This window comes from Acanthopagrus latus, chromosome 8, assembly GCF_904848185.1.
Source record: "Acanthopagrus latus isolate v.2019 chromosome 8, fAcaLat1.1, whole genome shotgun sequence".
Lineage (NCBI taxonomy): Eukaryota > Metazoa > Chordata > Actinopteri > Spariformes > Sparidae > Acanthopagrus > Acanthopagrus latus.
Genome location: NC_051046.1, coordinates 24,863,932 through 24,882,724, shown reverse-complemented (window position 1 = coordinate 24,882,724; position 18,793 = coordinate 24,863,932). Strand labels below are relative to the sequence as shown.

Genomic DNA, 18,793 nt, shown 5'->3' with positions numbered 1-18,793 from the left:
ACTTCTCTTCTCTCTTCAGATGCACTTTAACATATTTCAGCACCACCCCAGTGACACAGCAGCAGGACTAAAGGCTTACTGGCCATCTATTCTAAATGACGAAGTGAGATGGGAGTTTCAATTTCAAGTAAAGAAGTTAAACTTTTTTCTCCAAAACAAAGATGGGAGAGTGTCAGCATGACTTGTGTAACAGAGTCTTAATCAATGGGGGGAAAAATCAAAAGAAGCTGCCTGATGTACTCAAACAAGAACGCTAGCTTGCTGTGGAGACCTGGAGGTGACAGGGATGTGTTTTCTTTTTAACTGCGCGCGACTTACGATCTCGTGCACGCGAGTAAAAAAGAAAATTCTTCCATGTCACCTCCAGGGCTCCGCACAGTTTCACTGCTCTGTGTGACTAATCTCAGTTGCTGCTACCTTTACACAAGAACCTGGCGTTAAAAAAAAAAAAACCTCTATCTGGGTACCGCAGCTGTTCCTTCCTCGCCTCTCTTGAACCGCCTCCCTCTTGTAGAGGCTCTGGTTTGTTTTGGTCAAGTGGAGCGAGCCCCACACCTACCGGAGAAATCGCGCGAGAACAGCAGGATTAGCGCAAGCCGGTCACGGGAGCTCAGTGAGCGGACCCCTCGGTTGGTCTCTTGAGTTCGGCAGTGTTTGTTCCAGGTAAAATTAGCTATGAGTGCTATCATGAATTTCAAAAACTGCGACTCGGTGCTGGTAACGGGAGCCAACCGAGGGCTCGGGCTGCAGATAGTCGACAGCCTGGCAAGTGGAGGTTTCTCACCCGGCAAGATTATAGCCACGGCCAGACAGCCCTCAAGTGCGCAGGTAAACACCTACACTGACGGCTGGTAGCTTTAAAGCTAACCGTCCGTTAGCCAAACAACGTGTAGTGTCTAAAATCATGATACAGACGAATAGTGAGTCGACCTAAATAACAGCACACGTGAATTAATTAAGTAATGAGTTCAAGTTAAACGACACCGAGGGCGCCATTGTTCCCTCTCGGGACACATTTGGGAATGGACAGTGACATGATGTGTTTCTGACCTACAGAAACTTCAGGAGCTGGCAGAGAAACATCCCAACATCCACATAATCACTCTGGGTAAGACAGAGAACGATGTGTGTGAACAGACACTGTTAATAATGTATGAAAAGTACAGTAACAGTGTGTATATGTGCCTAAACACAACGCCCCCATAAGACTAGAGCCTGTATATTTTAGATGGGAAAACATTAATATTTTTTTTTCTTCATTTCTGGTGTCTTCATCCCTCTGGTCATGGAGTTATTCTGAAATATTAACACGTAGAACAAACATGATTTGATTAAGGAGAACCTTAAGTTTCAGTCTGGCTTATTTAAAGTCTCAATATTGCATTTGCTTTGACTGACAATGGATTATTTTACCAAAATAAGATGTTAATAATCACCAGTCAAAATTTGATTATCAGGCAGATTTTTGTACAGGTTAATTCTATCACTGGTAATTTGACAATTCTGACTGCAAATGAATATTGATCCTGGTCTCCTTGATTTATGATAATCGGTATCGGCCCTGAAAAAGCCATAAAAAGCTGACTCAAGTCACAATGTGATGTGTTTTACTGTGAACTCAGAAGAATCTCAGTAAGATTCCTTTTTTAACATGTTTATTTAAAAAGTAGAACTTGTCAGTTTTAGTTCCAAATGAATGTTTTTTTCTATGTCTGACCTTTCCTAAGCAAGGTACAGTAATTTATTACAATATTATCCTCAGCGTGTTTCATCTAAAAACTGGTGTAATCCTCCATTTCATTTGCTTCACCTTTTAGATGTGTCCAGTGAAATTAGAGAGATAATGGAAAGGTTATAAATCATAACAGAAAACATTGAGGCAAAGTGACTTTTTCTCAGAGAAATGTATTAACACAAACAAAAAAAAGTAGCTTTGCTACAATCAATGTCTGTCAGCCCAGAGGAAGAAACTATGTGGGTTTCCTTGAAGAATCAATGCTGCAGAATGTGATGGCATAATCACATTCACTGTGGACCCTGTGTGATACCACTGTACAGCTGAGAAACTAAGCTTTGCATGAGTGTTTCAAGCATATTGACAGGATTAGCAGTTCAAAAGTTTTGAAATATATTAGAACAACAGCTATATTTAGCCACCAGCAGCTGCCTAGGTCTTTGAGGGTTAATCACCAACAAACAAAATCCTAAATGTATATTAGCCAACATCTTACAGCACAACTACTTGAACACATCCTGGCTTCATACATCCTGTGCACTGTGAAGGTGTTAAAAGTTCAACTGAAGAAATTATTTGGTTTATTTATTAATTTTCCTTATGATGATGTTCAGCTTGTATTTTCTTCCATTTTGATTCTTTTTTTGTCCTTGCTGATTCACAGTGTTGACGTGTCTCTCTGCCAGATGTAGTGAACCAGGAGAGTATAGAGAAGTCTGTAGAAGAGGTGGAGCGGCTGGTACAAGAAGAGGGTTTAAACTGCCTGATCAACAACGCAGGGATCAATGTGGTGGCCGACTTTCATACTGTTACCGCAGAGAAGATGATAGAAAACTTCCACACGAATGCTGTGGCTCCTCTAATGATCACCAAGGTAATGTGTCATCTGATTTTGCTCACTGAAGGTTTCTGTTTACTCACTTGCACTTTTTGTCTTGTTGGTCACTTCAGCTCTCACTTTAACAGATAGTGAAATAGCAAAGAAAAGAAGTCAGACATCTGTTTTTTTCAGTCCCCTGGAGCCGGATCCACAAGTGGTTCATTTCCTGAATGCTGCAAACTAAAACAAAAGGATGACCTTGATGAACAGAAGTAACAAAAACCCTGTATCCTGGGCTGACTGCATTTCATAAATATTAATTAAAAGTCTGGTTCCAGTTGCCCTCAGAGTACAGGGCAGACTACAGAGCAGCACCCTGTGCTGGTAAAATTCAGCCACTGATCAAGAACATGTCAGCAGGGCAGATGCTTGCTGACAAACAGTTTGCACCAGTTGAAGGACAGTCTCTGTAACTACAAGGCCACACTGCAATCTAATAATTGTGTAAAGGTGGGGTGGGGGGCTCAGTACTGAATCAGATAAAGCTGTTCTCTATGAGCTCGAACAATGGTTGTCAACCAAGAGGTCTGGAGTTATTTTCCAGGGCTGAACAGATGGTGTAAGTAACATAGTTTAGGCTGAGGAAAAGTTTTTACATTGTTAGTGGTCGTGAGTTTAAAAGGTGAACATCCACTGGGGCTAGAACATGCTATATTCACATTTCCAGTTTTATCATCTTGTTCACACGAGTTGTGATAAATAGTAGTTGATTATTTTATTTGTACACAGTCAGAAAAGGCATTGGAAGCTAGTTTGATAATCCACTAACAGTTTCCAAGAAAAAATGCCAAACATCTGATGTCGGTAGATTCGCACATTACACATTAATATTTTACAGAGCATTTTGAAGACGTCACCTTGGGATTTGGAAACATTTTCACTATTTTTCACTGTTTAAAGGACAAAACCGTGAATGGATTAGTAGAGAAAATAGTATAATATGTTGACTTTTTGTTGTGGTGTAGAGTGAACATTTTGCAGGATTTACTTTGTGGTGGCTCTGTTGGAACGGTATTGAGTGATGTTTGTTATTTCGCCTAACATCATTGATATAAATCCGGTGGATAAAGTAATATAAACATTTGTGAGTATAATGGAGTACAGGGTGTAAGAGGGATGTGCTGCCAGGAGAGGGCACTATAATATGTTTTCTGTCTCTGTCAGGCCTACCTGCCTCTGCTGAAACGAGCTGCATCCAGAGGAGGAGCAGGTGGTGCAGGTAAAATGGGCATCCAGAGGGCAGCAGTCATCAACATTACCTCTCTGCTGGGCTCTGTGGAGCTGGCCTGGGGGGAAGGGGCTAACAACTTCAAATGGTACCCCTACAGGACGTCCAAGGTAATACCAATTCATAAAAAGTGCAAAATTGATGAGGCATGTAGAATAATTTTACTCTAAAGCTATGTTTATAATTTTAGGAAATATTTTAAAACCTTCCAGCATCCATCTCTGGGTTAAACTGCACTGTAGTGGTCTAGAGTTACAGTTGTGCGGCATGTTGAGTTGTGTCTGCCTGCCTTGTGTCTCAGAGTGCCTTAAACATGGTGAGTCGCTGTATGGCTGTAGACCTGGAGCCTGATGGGATTCTCTGTATGGCCATACACCCTGGATGGGTCCGCACTGACATGGGGGGCTCTCAGGTAAAATACTCCTAGAGAGACACAGAAAATGTTAAGTGAATGAAAATATGTCTCAGAGAATACAGCTGACCAAAATATAGCAGCTTTTATTTGTGTGACTGGTTGAATTATTTCTGTCTGTTCGTCTCCTCCCAGGCTCCACTGAGTCCAGAGGAGAGCATTACTTCCATCTTGTCTGTGATTGGTGGACTGACTGAGAAGGATCACGGCTCATTTCTGAACTTTACAGGAGAGGTGTTGCCCTGGTGACCCTGATCATCATGAGTAATGAGCTGCATCGTTATAAGAACCACTAACTGAGCCCAGTGGCTGTTGATTCAACTGCTGATCAACGTCAGCTGTGCAAATACAAATGTTTCAATGAGAGGATATTGTTTTGAAAGCTACAGTGTAGCTTAGTGTAGCATATCTAATAAGGAAATTACTTTAAAGGGTTCATATATACTGTAGATAGGCAGGGTTTGCTTTGTGCTTTAGCTTGTCCTTTAGGCCAAATGCTGTACATATAGTTTACTTCCAGTTCAGTGCAGCCCCCTATACCTCAAACATTTAAAAAAAAAAAAAAAAAAGTAAGCTGTCAGATTGCAAACATAAAATGACAAATCTCTTAGGTCAGATAACACATCAAATCTACTGTCAGTGTTCCCAGTGTATTCTCCTGCCCCTTATTTCATAGTCAGTATTTCATTTTCTTTTCTAGCTTAATTAAAACAAACATCAATCACAAACCGTCCAAAGTTATTATATATATTATGATATATTGTTATAGATGTAAACTGATGAATGATTCATGAAATGAACATTTTGCCAGTGAACCCTCCAAATTACCCAAATTTCTCTAATATTTCTCCCCACGCCCGTGACTCAATCCAATTTCTGTCTATTTTAAGTTGTATGTTAAGTTATATACTGTATTAAAATACACTGGTTTGCCATGTGAACGTTGCTGTGTAAATAAATTGATATAGACGTGCTACCTCATTTTAAAGCTTTTGTTTATTTTTTCTAGCAGTAATGTGTGCCTTCCAGTAAGAGTAACAAGGTACCAGAAGGTTCAACCATGTTGTTGCTTTCAATACTTTATACTGTACAGCTGTAGCTAGGTCATTCAGAGCATGGTCAGAGCACAGTGCAATGTTTCACTAGCAGACTATTCACAGAATGGGACTTAAGTGAAACATTGGGCTGACTGACTCACTGACATACAGTAGATATAGCTGTGTGGGTAGGACACCTCTTGCCCACTAGGTGGAGTAATTGCACTTGCTAAATGCTGGAGACTCAACGGACATGCTTATTGACTGATTAAATGAATCCTTTCAATATATCTGGTACATTTTACAATGGGCAGAGATGAAATATATCAACACACAGAATATAACAACTTGACAAAGTGTCTTTGGATCATTTATAAACCAGTTTAACTGTATGAAGTGCAGAATACAATAATTATCTTCTAGTGGGAATCTGTGAAGTATATTCTTCCTGGTCAAACAAGGTTTATTTATTTGTCTTTATATTGTACACCAATGCAGGTTGTAGTGCCTTTACACTACACTACACACAAAAACTATTTTGTTATGGTGGATTGTTGAGGATGAGTTCACAGAGTCTCACAGACTGAAGAAAGAAGCTGCTCCATAGTCTGGTGGTATGGCAGCAGGTACTTCTGTGTCTGGGTGTAGGTGTTTTCTTTTGGGCTCGTGCAGATGTATCACCTCACTCATGTCACTGATGCTCTGTAGATGGGTACCCACGATGGGTGGTTTTAATCACCTGCTTTAGAGAGTCTAGTCCTGGGCCTTGCATGAACCATGCCAGTTTGGGATGTTTGCTGCTTAAGTTTCCTTATGAAGTCTTTTCTGTGTTGTTTTTTTTTTTTTTTAAAGTGATATCCATTCCTAGGAGCCTAAAACTCGAGAGCGGTGTCTGTCTTTGTCTTCTTTTTTATGAAATCAGCTCCTTGGTTTTGTTGACAAGGAAGTTTAGTGGAAATGTTTTTCTTCCTCATTCTTGGAATTGCAAGATCTGATAAGCCAAACTAGATTAACCTCACAATGTTGTCTTCCTGCATGGTGAATTGACTTGTCTTCTAGTGTTGAAGAAGGCCCTTTTTTAGACACATTTCATCTTCCCCACTGTGTTTCTCTCTTTCAGCAGGCAGTCGTGGAAAATGATAAGTGACAAGAAAAAAAGATAATGTTGACAATGAAAAGTGTCAGGACAATGAGCCTGTCTCAGCTGTTACAATTGTGAGCGAGTTGAGTGGTTCTTATCATCATCAGTTTACAGCACCTGCGACTGCAGCTGGTTTGGATGCAGTTGCATGATAAAGCAGAGCTGCCACTGAACAGAGCAGAACTGAAGTTCAACATGTAACTTAGAGAAAAATCCATTAAATAAATAATAAATAGATATACTGGTACATAATAGAAAAGTATACCAGCTTGGAATTCAGCAGCAGCTCTTGTGCTACCTTGTATCAGGGGCAAATTGATTGTTTTAAAATCCATATTTTGTTTGCAGGTGCTCCCTGACCTGAGCCCTTGACAAGCAGGCCTGCAGAGGAAACTCTAAGCGGAAAGAGTGCAGCGGACCAGGTCACGTTAAGCACCGTGAAATGTCATTTAAATGTAATCAAACCAGTTTGCCAAGAGCTGAAAGTCAGGTGCTGGGTGTGTGTGTGGAAAGAGGAGTTGGAGGAGAGGAGGTGTGCCCATAGTGCCAAAAACAGCAGGGACAGTTATATGATAAGGTGCTGCTTTGAATTCCTCTTGCTGTCAGGTTTTTTCGTTGAATTGAAATTTGGAAGAGCTCAGCATGGATTTCTAGTACAAGAAGATGCTTCCGTTTCTTGAGAAGAAGATGAGCTCACTTTTCATCAATTACTACAGGTAAGCTTGTGCATGGATCCTCATGCTGTTACGTACTGGCTCATGATTGAAGTGGAGAGTGGTGACATAGGTGCTGCACACTTTTGAGATAGAATTGTGTCTTTACCATTCACCAATCACATAGGGCTGATTTGTGGAACATTGTACATATATACAAGTAACATCTTTGTAGTTTACTTATAATGTTCATCTTGTTTTGCATGAAGTGTGAGCAGGACAAGTAATATTTGACTAAGCTGTCTCTGATAGGTGATAATCATGTCTCTCTGACCATGCCAAAGTCCCAGGGGGTTTACTTAAACAGCCTGTCTGTTTAAGTATGTTCCAGAATTGAGCAAACATAAAGGCAGTTTGACATGATTGTGCTTGACTCATACATTTTATGTGGGTGTGCACGAATGTGCTCTTAGTCCAGGACACAGGTATGCAATATGGTAAGGGGGACAACTGAATTTTTGCTTTGTTGCTTGTCAAAAAGAACTAAATATATTTTTGAAAATGTAAGAAGGTTGTGAGCAGACAATTTCCCAACAACACATTTATACAAGTCGATCTACTTTTCACAATCATAGTAAGAACTCATAACAATGGCCTCCGTTTTCTTCAAGTGTCCCAATAAGCCATGACAGTGTGTCTCTGAGAGCCAGCATTAACAATACCAGGAAGCCAAACACTCTATCTCTCTCTCTCTCTCTCTCTCTCTCTCTCTCTCTCTCTCTATATATATATATATATATATATATATATATATATATATATATATATATATATATATATATATATATATAAACTTTGTTTGATTATTATTAGTTTTTAATATTTTTGTTTCATCCAATAATTCTAAACAGGAAGTTCAAATTCAGCTGTAAGTGATAAACATTTTTTTTTATTATTAAAAGAAGTTTGAAATAGCCCGTGTCTCTCCCCCACATTCTCTTGCAGTGAAAGAGAAAATACATTTTCTGGTATCCCTGACCACTTTATCCAATAAGGACAAAGAACTCCAGAAAGAGGCAGTTTTGTCTGCCAACAGGACAAGAGATAACAAAAGAAGACATAAAAAAAAGAAAGAGGCAAAGAGAGCTGCTTCAAAAAAACAGAGATGGTGATGACATGTAGGGGAGGCCAGGGATTGCTAACTCCAAAACAGACAGGAGGAAAGCTAAAGTGATGACAACACTGACAACAGCACTGACTGGTCAACAGTAACTCATTTACCTCATTTTCTCCCTTACTGTTTCAGTCCTAAAGATTCTCAGGTCCATGAGAAGAGAACTGTGATGTTTCTACCTGAAATCTACCTGTGCAGCTGGTTGGTCAACATGAATATAGCCAAGTACTGACTTAATCTTACAAGCTCCTCTGTTGAAACTCCAGTTGTTGCGGGAGCTAAGACTCCAAGATGGCTGCCTAAGGGTTTATTATGTGGCCCCAGAGTTCTATAACCAACAGTGCAGTCCCCTCACGTGATCTGTCCTTCTGTCTTGCAGTGGTTTGTATAGCCCACATGGAGGTGGACAGAGATGGTGGTGTTGATAGACTTTCCGGCCCCTGTGGGACACCTGTCGACCGCTGGAGACATGAGGATGCCGTTCTCAGATACGGTCAAGTACTGTATCCTGGGCATCTCGGTCACTTTGCTTCTGGTGGCGCTGGTTATCCTTGCATGGCAGATCTTCAGATGCTGCACGCAGTCACCCAGCGCATACATGCGGCAAGATGCGGGTGAGCAGAGATTAGATTAAAAAGAAAAAAGGGGTAAATATCAAATGTAAACTTGTGTCTGATTTCTACTGCAGTGAACAGTGATCTGCTCTACACAGAGGAAAAGTCAAGACGAGCAGGAAACCACTCTGGAGCTCCAAGTACAAGGGTAAGAGGACATTTGAGGGGTGTGGATATAAAGTATTTTATCTCACCATGACCAGATTTCTCAACTAATCTATAAACGCTTGAGGTTCAGTTAGGATGTGTCTGGCTTTGTAAAAACTGATGCAGATCTACTGTTGGCTGCTGTATCTCAGTGACATGAATCTGTTTTATGAAAACTAACTTTAATAAATAAACATATTAAATATAAGTTGTTCATATGAGTTCTGAATTTGAAAGCGGTCAGGAAACTATTTGTACTTTAGAAAGTTTAAGACAGCAAGTTGGTTATGAGCAGTGGAGGTGTCACAGGAGAATGCTTTGATAAAGAACTATGGATGATTTGAAAAGCAAAAACCTGGATGTTTGGTAGTGAAGATCAATAGTACAGAACTGAGAGAGAAGCATAATATTATTCAGGTATGATACTTGCAAACGAAAAACACAGAATCTGGGAATCTGAGTGCAATCTGTCGATTCAACCACCTTGGATCAGATTTTTTCAAAATGGATTTTAATGTCTGAAATAAACAGAACAGGACTTCAGACAGGTTGGGTAAGGTATCCATGTTGGTCTCATCCTCTCCTACATGTGTTCAGCGTAGGAACTCGGTCCCATTTTATTTGGATAGTCTGCTTCTTTCCCACCATGTGGCTTTTGTGTCAGTATAAGACCTGCTCGTTGGGACATGCACTGTACTGCCATCAGGATTTTAAAATGAGGATAAAGCTACATCCAAGGGTGGACAAAATAATAGGAACACCTGCGAACATAAAATTAGCCACAGATTACAGCCTTATAAACCCCCATTGGGCGTCCTAGTATCTCAGTTGGTGCAGTAGAGCATGCAACCCATGTCCTCGCTGCAGTGGCCCAGGGTTTGAGCCCGACCGGAGGCCATTTCCTGCACGTCATCCCAGTTCCTGTAATTTCTCAAGCTATCCTGTCAACAAAGCCATTTAAATCACCATCAACACCTCTGTGAGACAGTGTGGATGTCGACATTATAAGTGTCCCAAATATTTTCAATTGTCATGGGTGACAATTACACATTTTTACTATGAATTAGTAATTGTATCACTAATATCTTAAATATCTGTGCTTTATAAGTTTGTGTCGATTTAAAATTACCTTGTATTGTTGGGTGTTCCTATTTTTTTGTCCAGACTGTAGTCTATTGAGATGCTCCATACAGATAACATTGTCTATTTACATAAAGAACCCTTGTTTAAATAAGGAGAGCTGGCTCTTGTGACAAGTCAAACAAATGCTGGAGATGCTGTTCCCTAAAAACACCAGTGACAGAAATGGTGTGTACTGTATGTCTTCCTGCTCCAGGTGGAGGAAGTCGGCACGGAGGTCGGCCGGCTGAGTCGCTGTCTGTCTCAGACCTCGTGTTCCCCCACAGGATCCAGCCAGGCAGACAGACACATGGAGGAGCAGAACAGGGTGAGAACTGAGAACAGTGGCAGACATGAGTGTATAATTCTGTTGGTTCCAGGTTATTTGTTGTTGGTTTGGTTTGAGATTTACTGTAACAGGAAGATCTGTCAAATAGCACACTGACCAGAAAGGTCACACATCATTGGTGTAGATGTGTTATTCTATTAACAACACTGCAACAGTGCAGTTTCTATGAGGTTTATCGTGTTCGTGGTTCAATTGTTATAATGTGATGTTAACGGTTTTTACTGTATTTTGTCCATGAGAGGGCGCTCTTGGTGCATTGTTCTAATATGGATGCTCTAGGGTCACTGCAAAATGTCCACAAGAGAGGGAGAGCCTGGTGGGAATGTTTTGCAGGAGCAGAGAACAAGGAATGTGTTAAGATATTCACTGAAGGTTTTTAAGATTGTTGTGCTGTGCTCCCAAGGTTGTCCGGAGGCATGGTTGTGATTTAAGCTTTTTCGCAGGTAATATTTCCTAAGGTCACCATCTTAGCTTTCAAGCATCCTGACATTTGCAAAGTAGGCCTACAGTTTAGGGCGATTGGAATGTGATTACTCTTGCAGGTATATAACTGGACAAACGAGAATACGTGAGAGTGCATACCTCTGTTAGGGCACAACAGTTCCCTTTTGTACTCACTCAAAGCTGTCCCAGATTTTTTAAAGAAAAAAAAGTTAGTGGTCAGTACTTTTTTTTTATAATCCTGCTGACAAACAAACCAACCAACCAGCGAACAGGCCCAGGTGAAAACATGATCTCCTCAGGGAAGGTATTAAACATTTTTGTCTTGGAGATGGGGCTTGAGGAAACACCACATGATCACTGAAGTCTGGAATTTATCATCTTTAGACCTCAAGTATTTGTGGTATGTAGGCTTCTTATTTAAGATCATCCAGACCTAAGTTTTCACATTTTAGATGTGTCTAAATCTCTCTTTGATACATTCTTATTAAGGTTAACAAAGATGAATGACTTCAAGAAAATACACAGTACATTTCATAATTTAGAAGCTATATCGACTGCTTCACCTGGTGCTTGTTGTCTTTACTAACACAACCTCTTATACCAGGTCGATGGATCGCTCCGTTTCTCCATCTATTATGACCAGCTGCAGTCCCAGCTGGTGGTCACCGTGTTGCAAGTGGAGGGGCTTCGTGATCACAGCCAGAAGCACAGTCTCCAGCCATTTGTAAAGCTTAGTCTCATGTGGGCAGGTTCAGAAGGAGTAGAACTGGGGGGCTCTACGGATGAGGAGGTAATTTTGTCTTTATTAGCTACCACATCACAGTGCGTACCAGAATCTACAGCATTTGTGGAAATTGATACACAGCTTTTCTTTGCTCCTTTCATGCTTCTTACTGTTGTGACCCTCTCAGGGTGAAGGGTCAGCCCCAATCCTGTGGGCTGTGCTGCAGGAATGGCGCACTCGCATCGTAAAAGGCAGCTACAACCCTTTATTTGGAGACCAGTTCAGCTGTGTTCTGCACGAGCACAGGGACTTTGATCGCCTCAGACTCAGGATGGAGGTTCTGCAGTGCACAGACCATCCCTCACTCTCATTTTCTCTTGATTGAGTCAAGCTATGAAAACAACTGTGTGTTTGTCATGTCTCTGTGTGCTTCTCAGGTGAGGGACTTTGATAAATTCTCCAGACACACAGTATTAGGAGAGGTTAGGGTTCCTCTTGGGAAGCTCAACATGTCCTACCCTCTGGAGCTGCAAGAAGATTTACAGATACCACAGAAGGTACAGTAGGGTGTCACTGATGAAGACACACAATCAAATAGGACTGTTTTGTCATCTTTTAGTTCAGGTTATTTAAAGGATGCCATTCTTCTGCACACACATTGACGATTAATGTAGAGTGTGTGTACATGATTACAATGAAAAAAAGCTTTTATGCTTCAATGTCTTTTAGTTTACAGACCTCATGCAAACTTAGAGTAAGTAAGCCTACACTGTTACTCAGATGATTAGACCTAACCAAATTATAACTAAAGAAAAAGAAAAATACATAACTTATTGGAATGATATTACACGCTCAAACCACAAACTGGAAACATATTTGACCCTAAACAGACAGTATACTGTGGCAGAATACCCAACTACAGTAACTGATAAGAACCTGAGAAAGACACTGACAATGTACAGACTGAGTGGCCACAGTCTGGCAGTAGAGAAGGGCAGACACCATCAGACCTGCTGCCCAGAGAGGACAGGCTGTGTTTTCACTGTGATGAGGGACCAGTAGGACATAGATATACAGTCAGATAGACATTTATAAATATACTCGTACTTAGAATATTCTACCGCCATCCATCTCCTTTTATTTTTTATTCAATTTTATTGTTTTATTTATTTATTATCATTTTAGTTAATTACTTATCTATATTTATCTAGATCTCTTCATTTTATACTCCCATTGTTTTTGTGTGCTAATGCTAGCTTGATGCTAGCTTAATTGCTTATGTTACCCATACATTTCTATTTATTTAGGCTCTCTCTCTCTCTCTCTCTCTCTCTCTCTCTCTCTCTCTCTCTCTCTCTCTCTCTATATATATATATATATATATATATATATATATGTAGATAGATAGATAGATAGATAGATAGATAGATAGATAGATAGATAGATAGATAGATAGATAGATAGAGAGAGAGAGAGAGAGAGAGAGAGAGAGAGAGAGAGAGAGAGATGTATATATATTACATGTACATATATTGTTTTATCTCTTTTGTCTAAATTTAGTTATTGATTTTGTTCTGTTGAATAGTATTATTGTTACATATTGTTGTGATTGTGCTTTGGCAACACATGTAAAATGTCATGCCAATAAAGCCTACTGAATTGAATTGAAATGAAATTGTAAGCCGCACCAAAAACTTGCATGCACAAGAGGGTGGAGATGTGGTAATTTTCTGAGTTTTGAAAGCAGAAACTCTACTTGTTTAAAAATGTTGGTCATGGGAGTTGAAAGACTACACATGGGAAAGTTATTATCTGTCCAGCCTACTTAACCAAATGCAACCATTAGAATCAGTATTCCTTTATTGGCCCAGAAATGGGGAAATTTATTTGCCACAGCAGCCAGAGGACAAAATAAAAAATAAAAAAAACAAAACATGACAATGGCAAAAAATAAACAAAATAATTAAAAAGGTAAGACATAGAAAAGAATAGACTTGTATATACACATAAACATGATATTGTACAAAATTAACAACAATGATTTTTTATTTACAAATAATAAATATGGGTGTAAGGAAATCACAATTATTATCATTTTTTTGTAAGTTCTGCTACCTCCCCTCAAAAAAGACACAATAGATCATATTTCACATTCTACTTTTTGCTCATGTATTTTATCCCTGTAGATGACTGTTCTTTGAGTGCCTACAATTACTGTTATCATATTTTTATATATCGTAACATACACTGACCTGAAGTGCTTATCCTCCCACTTTCCGGACAGGTTCTTGGAGGAGAGACGCTTCTGTCTTTAAAGGTTCTTCCCACTGCTCAGAGGCTTGAGGTTGGACTGCTCAAGGTCAGAATGGTCCTCGCTGAAATATCCTCAGACACAGGTAAATGTTGAAAAGCATTATAAAAATAAAGGCACACACACACACACACACACACACATACTGCAGTAACTGTAACTAATTTGACATCCCTCTGTTTTACAGCCCTGTACGCCAGGATCAGTGTGCAGTGCAACCATTCCAAGTTGAGGCACCAAAAAACCTCTGCCGTGGCCCGCCGCCTGGTGACTGTCTTCAACGAAGTCCTCATGTTCTCGCTGCCAGACTTTCCTCTGCAGCAGTGTAAAATTGTAGTTTCAGTGTATGAGATGCAGATGACGAGGATGTCAAACAATCATTTGATTGGTCAGTTGACTGTGGGGAAGGAGAAGAGCTCAGAAGATGAGCACTGGAGCCTGATGATGCACTCAGTCCGCCAGCCAGTCGCAAAGTGGCATGGCCTTCTGATCTGAGTGACTGAATAAACCTTTTGCACTTTCTGGATGTTGGAGCCCACCGGTGTTGAACTAAATGCTGTGGTGCTTGTGTATCGGGCTCTATAGGGACCTGTGCTTCATAAAGTGAAGGCCAAACGTGGACTTCTTCAAGTCAGGATGGTGACAGTGATATGAGTGACAGCCCAACTGAACCATTAGGTTGCTCAATCTTCTTGCTCATTGACATCTTTTTTTTTTTTTTGAAACTGCATTAAATTGAAAGAGCTCTATAAAGATCTGACATATTTACATCCCTTATTTCTGATAGGATGCCTCTCGTCTTGCACTTACTGTACTCACTCAGTCAATGACTGTGTTGTTTTTATCAATGTTACATTTACCTTTATGCTCTTGTGCTTGCACTAAATGTCCATTATGTCCAGTTCGATGTGAATGAGAGTGTTCCCTAATGCCTTATAGGTAAAAGAAACAAAAAGCTAATTTACACAGTCGAAGTTGATTTCTGAATCTCAGTCACAACCTGTTACATACTGACACTTTGGGACAGTAGGACAGGTCGACTGCCATCCCAAAGAATCATGAAATGGCGAGTTAAGAGTTCTTACCTATCGGACCTTTAACAGTGTAGTTGTTATTAAAGTGCAGTGATACAGGCTTGGCCATTAAAATGTCTTGATCAAGGTTAAGTAACCTTACTGCTACTGTTTCTTTAACCCCATATTTACTCAGGGTATTAGCTTGAAAGCTCTCATTTTCAGGAATGCCCTGCTCACTCTTCACATACTTACAGGTTGATTTCCTGCGGTTGGTTTTGTGACAGGTGCTGCCCTCTGCTGGTTTAACAGTTTATGTTTTTTTGTAAATGCAGATAAGAACTTCAGTACAGTGCTCAATTCCAGTCTACGTTTGCGTACCATGTGTGAGCAGTGAGTAACTGAAGTAGGGCTGGAAATTATAATGATCACCCCCCCTTTCAGATTTCAGGCATCTGAAGCGGGGGTGCTTCTCATATCTGTGCATGAAGACTTCGGCCTCCAGACGCCTTCAACTCACTTTCTGGGATGTATTGCTTCAAGCAGCTGCTTTCAGGGGCAAAAACAACTGCAGACCTGTTGCCAACACAAAATGAATGAGCCTTTGGTGGGACTGGAGGGAGTCGCTGTGTATTCACGTGATGTTACGGTCTGCGGGGACGACATGATTGGCGGAGGCATGTCTCCAGTTCAAGATGAACAGGTAAGATAGATTGTGCCACCAGAAAGAGCACTATATCAATAAGTAGAAATAATGTGAAAGTGAGCTCAGAGCCAATACTCATGGAAATACAACTTAAGACGATACAGCCAAGAGCCTTTAACCAAGTTCATGCAGCTGGCCTCCTGTCATGGATGAAGTGAAAGTGATGGACTCTCACAAGGTCACATAGTAGCATGGTATTTACAAACCTCTAGTAAGACTGGATATGGAAACTTAACATAAAATCCCACTAATGAGGAATAGTGATTATAAACGATGTTTTCCTGCGAACAGAAAGAAAATATAGCAAGTAAAGTTCAGGGACACTTTAATTTATGCTTAGCTGTGGAAGCTATCCGACCGTCTGTGAGGGGAATGTGATTAGATAGAGGCATTGCTCGACTGCTGACAGACACCGTCATTCGCGGGTTTCTTCTGAAGTGTTCCCGGTCTGCTGCCTTTTGTTCTCCGGCCGCCCCTCGGCTGAGCTCTGCTAGTTAGCAAAGCAGTTAAGGTAGCAGCTAGCTGGCTAGCAATTTCCTTTCAGAAACGCGACCGGAGGTACAGCAGGAAGGGAAAGAGAAAGCTTTATTTCTGAGTGGACAGAACCTGTGGCTGACAGTGGAAACCGAAGTCATTGGAAACTGTGGGAAGATAGCTCACTTTCAAAGCCTTTTTTCTTTCCTTCTTTTTTACTGCATGGCCGCCAGCTTCCTTCATATAAAAACAGGTAAACTCTAATTAATTAAGCTAATTCATTAAAGACGTAGCTGATTTACACATATATGAATTATGAACAGCTAAAATTAGCCTGTTGTGATCTGACAGAGTAAGGTGTATCTGTTGAATAAAGGCTCATAATGCCTGGCCTACTTAAACCTTTTTACCATTGTATAATATTATTGGGATATAATGAAGCAACACCATGAGGTGTTTAACTAAGCTAAAGTTACCTATGGTAAATGGATCTCAAGTAAAAACCATAACTTTACATTCATGTTGCAGCCACAAAGGAGGGGAAAAGAGACACGAAACCTTGAAGACAAAGCGACAGGTTGGTTTGTGTGTCAGTTATATTTTATGTATGAGAATACTGTGTAGCTTTTTGAATTGCACAAGGTCCTAGACAGCTGCCGGGGTGAGGACTTTTTTCTGTAGGCCAACCGGGAAGAAGCCCTAGTCTCCTGGATAAAAAGTTAATGCAGGGTCTCCGCGGGGTCTTAAGTGAAACTCTCGCCAAAATGCAACCTAGGCTTTGTTTGTGAATGTATATGAGTCAAACCTCTGTGTAAAAGCAAAAACATTATGACGAAAGAGGCACATTTAAGATTTACCGTATTTTCGTTTTTGGGTCAAGCTCATTTTCTCAGTGCAAGTGGCACTTTTATGATAGCATCAAAATCGCTATTTTTAAAACACAACATGAAACTTTGCTCGTAGTATCACCAGAGTCTCTACACATGAACACGAGCATTGAGAACATTGTTTGTTGTGTACAGAGTTTACTTAAAAGAAAGTTGTTCTGACAACTCAGCTTAGCAATGGTTTGTTCCGCTCCCAGCCGTCATGGCAGCCCAGAAGTATCGATCTCCAAATGCGACATAACCTGGAGGAGAGTTAAGGTGGTCTAAAATTTTACAGTCTCAATTTTAGGCCATAGAAAGGCTTAAATACATCCATATTTTGCACATAGGATTTTTCCATTGGGTTTTGGATGGCAATATTGAAGCTCTGAGGCCAGCAAACATCTATGACACTTGTGTTTTGTTCAGCAAGACAATCTTCACAAATAAAACATGCATAATGATTTTAGAATCGGAAAATGCAGCAGAGGAAACAAGCTCACTGCTATCAGGGCTCACTGCTATATTATATAATATATGATATATTTATTTAATATATTATATAATTAAGAAATTATTATGTGTTGAGTTCAGTTTCACACCGTTCTTTTTTTGTAGGTGATTTGGCCTTTACATTGGGTAAAGTGTAGTTCTTCCTTGGCAATGAAAAAGGCCTTAAAGTTAAATATTAATTTGGCCTCTCAGCGCACTGATGAACAGCCTATTGCCTTCTAAATGCAACTGACAGTGGAGTTGCATTTTCATTGGAGTACAGATGACGGCTTTTGTGTTCCCCGTATGTTGCAAGTATCGACTGCAAAATTTGTAGCTCAAGGAATTCATTCAGATTCACGCGGCCATTCTTCACGAAAACAGTATTTTCTGCCCCTTTTCACCACACTTGTGTCTTCAGACCTGGACTCAGGAGATCGGCATCAGCTCAAAGTTCAAACAAGGTTTTTAATCTTGTACAAGCGGAGCATTCACAGAGCAACACGCAGGTCTGTTACAAAGTGAAGACTCAATATCTTAGATGAAAAGCGTGGTATTTAACCGTCTCTGTGGGTGTGTTTTCACGCTGATGATTAAAAATGTATTCCCTCCTGCACTTAAGAAAATAGTTCCCAGAGAAGGAAGTGATAGCCTTCAGTGATTATTCAATACCTTACGTGGATCATAAAACAACCTAAAACGAGGCCACAGATCACAGGTTACAGGTCACGTTAAACAATTACATTGAACATTCCTGTGTAAGACTTCAGCTCACATCTCTCTTCGTGAAGTACAAAATGTCCATCACAGTTTTGACCTTGTTCGCTGAAAGTGAAATCTTCTCCCTTGGCGTTCGGATCAACGTTAGGACCCTCACCCTACACACATTAGCCACTTACAGTGCCATTCCCCATTCCCTGACCTCCTTAAGCTTGTGCTCTCCTCAGACCTTATTGCAGGTAATTCAGAAATGTGTGAAGGTCCAGCTGTTTAGGACCCATGCCTGCAGCACTCTAATTAAGTACCTATGTGAAAGAACTGTCTAGGCAAAACCACTTTGTGCTAGCACACTTACGGTATTACTTTGTTGATATCACAATATATTTGGCAATAATAGCAATGCTACTGGACTACAAAAACTGTTTTATTAGTGTTTTATTTTGATTTGATTTTGTCACACAGACCTGGCAACCCTGGAAAGAGGACAAGATGCTGGCAGTTTTACATAGAAAACTGTGGGGCGGGCTGTTTCACAGTGCATCAGACGCTGCAGG

General features: G+C 40.4%; 3 protein-coding genes across 11 annotated transcripts in view; all 3 read left to right on the top strand.

Annotated features, from left to right (window-relative positions):
• The first annotated feature begins 639 nt into the window (after positions 1 to 639).
• si:dkey-12e7.4 (uncharacterized protein LOC558132 homolog) lies at positions 640 to 5,236 on the top strand. Its single transcript, XM_037107614.1, has 6 exons — positions 640 to 828; positions 1,057 to 1,108; positions 2,422 to 2,609; positions 3,780 to 3,953; positions 4,145 to 4,255; positions 4,391 to 5,236. Exons 1-6 carry the CDS (start codon positions 676 to 678, stop codon positions 4,502 to 4,504), a joined length of 792 nt encoding a protein of 263 aa, XP_036963509.1. The 5' UTR covers positions 640 to 675; the 3' UTR covers positions 4,505 to 5,236.
• Positions 5,237 to 6,793: 1,557 nt separating this feature from the next.
• Positions 6,794 to 15,030, top strand: syt19 (synaptotagmin XIX). Its single transcript, XM_037107609.1, has 9 exons — positions 6,794 to 7,149; positions 8,640 to 8,874; positions 8,949 to 9,022; positions 10,358 to 10,468; positions 11,538 to 11,723; positions 11,845 to 11,994; positions 12,095 to 12,214; positions 13,942 to 14,053; positions 14,156 to 15,030. The coding sequence occupies exons 2-9, from the start codon at positions 8,673 to 8,675 to the stop codon at positions 14,461 to 14,463; spliced, it is 1,263 nt and encodes a 420-aa protein (XP_036963504.1). The 5' UTR covers positions 6,794 to 7,149; positions 8,640 to 8,672; the 3' UTR covers positions 14,464 to 15,030.
• A 293-nt stretch (positions 15,031 to 15,323) lies between these two features.
• The window catches only part of nlrc5 (NLR family, CARD domain containing 5), a 104,475-nt gene continuing 101,005 nt past the window's right edge, over positions 15,324 to 18,793 (top strand). For 3 of the 9 annotated variants that reach the window (XM_037107590.1, XM_037107597.1, XM_037107595.1), the window contains exons 1-2: positions 15,325 to 15,684; positions 18,702 to 18,792. In XM_037107590.1, coding sequence (XP_036963485.1) covers positions 15,406 to 15,684; positions 18,702 to 18,792 — 370 coding nt within the window. In that variant the 5' untranslated portion in view covers positions 15,325 to 15,405. Of the gene's footprint in view, positions 15,685 to 15,863; positions 15,882 to 15,949; positions 16,415 to 16,689; positions 16,739 to 18,701; position 18,793 lie in introns of those variants that run through there. The other 6 variants (XM_037107593.1, XM_037107592.1, XM_037107591.1 and 3 more) reach the window with 5 other exon arrangements.

What these genes read in the sequence shown, in the direction of transcription:
- si:dkey-12e7.4 (XM_037107614.1), top strand. Translation starts at nt 676, where the DNA reads ATGAGTGCTATCATGAATTTCAAAAACTGCGACTCGGTGCTGGTAACG. An exon ending in GACAGCCCTCAAGTGCGCAG is followed by an intron (nt 829 to 1,056) that starts GTAAACACCTAC and finishes TCTGACCTACAG; the next exon opens with AAACTTCAGGAGCTGGCAGA. An exon ending in CATCCACATAATCACTCTGG is followed by an intron (nt 1,109 to 2,421) that starts GTAAGACAGAGA and finishes TCTCTCTGCCAG; the next exon opens with ATGTAGTGAACCAGGAGAGT.
- syt19 (XM_037107609.1), top strand. Translation starts at nt 8,673, where the DNA reads ATGGTGGTGTTGATAGACTTTCCGGCCCCTGTGGGACACCTGTCGACC. An exon ending in ACATGGAGGAGCAGAACAGG is followed by an intron (nt 10,469 to 11,537) that starts GTGAGAACTGAG and finishes CTCTTATACCAG; the next exon opens with GTCGATGGATCGCTCCGTTT. An exon ending in GCCTCAGACTCAGGATGGAG is followed by an intron (nt 11,995 to 12,094) that starts GTTCTGCAGTGC and finishes TGTGCTTCTCAG; the next exon opens with GTGAGGGACTTTGATAAATT.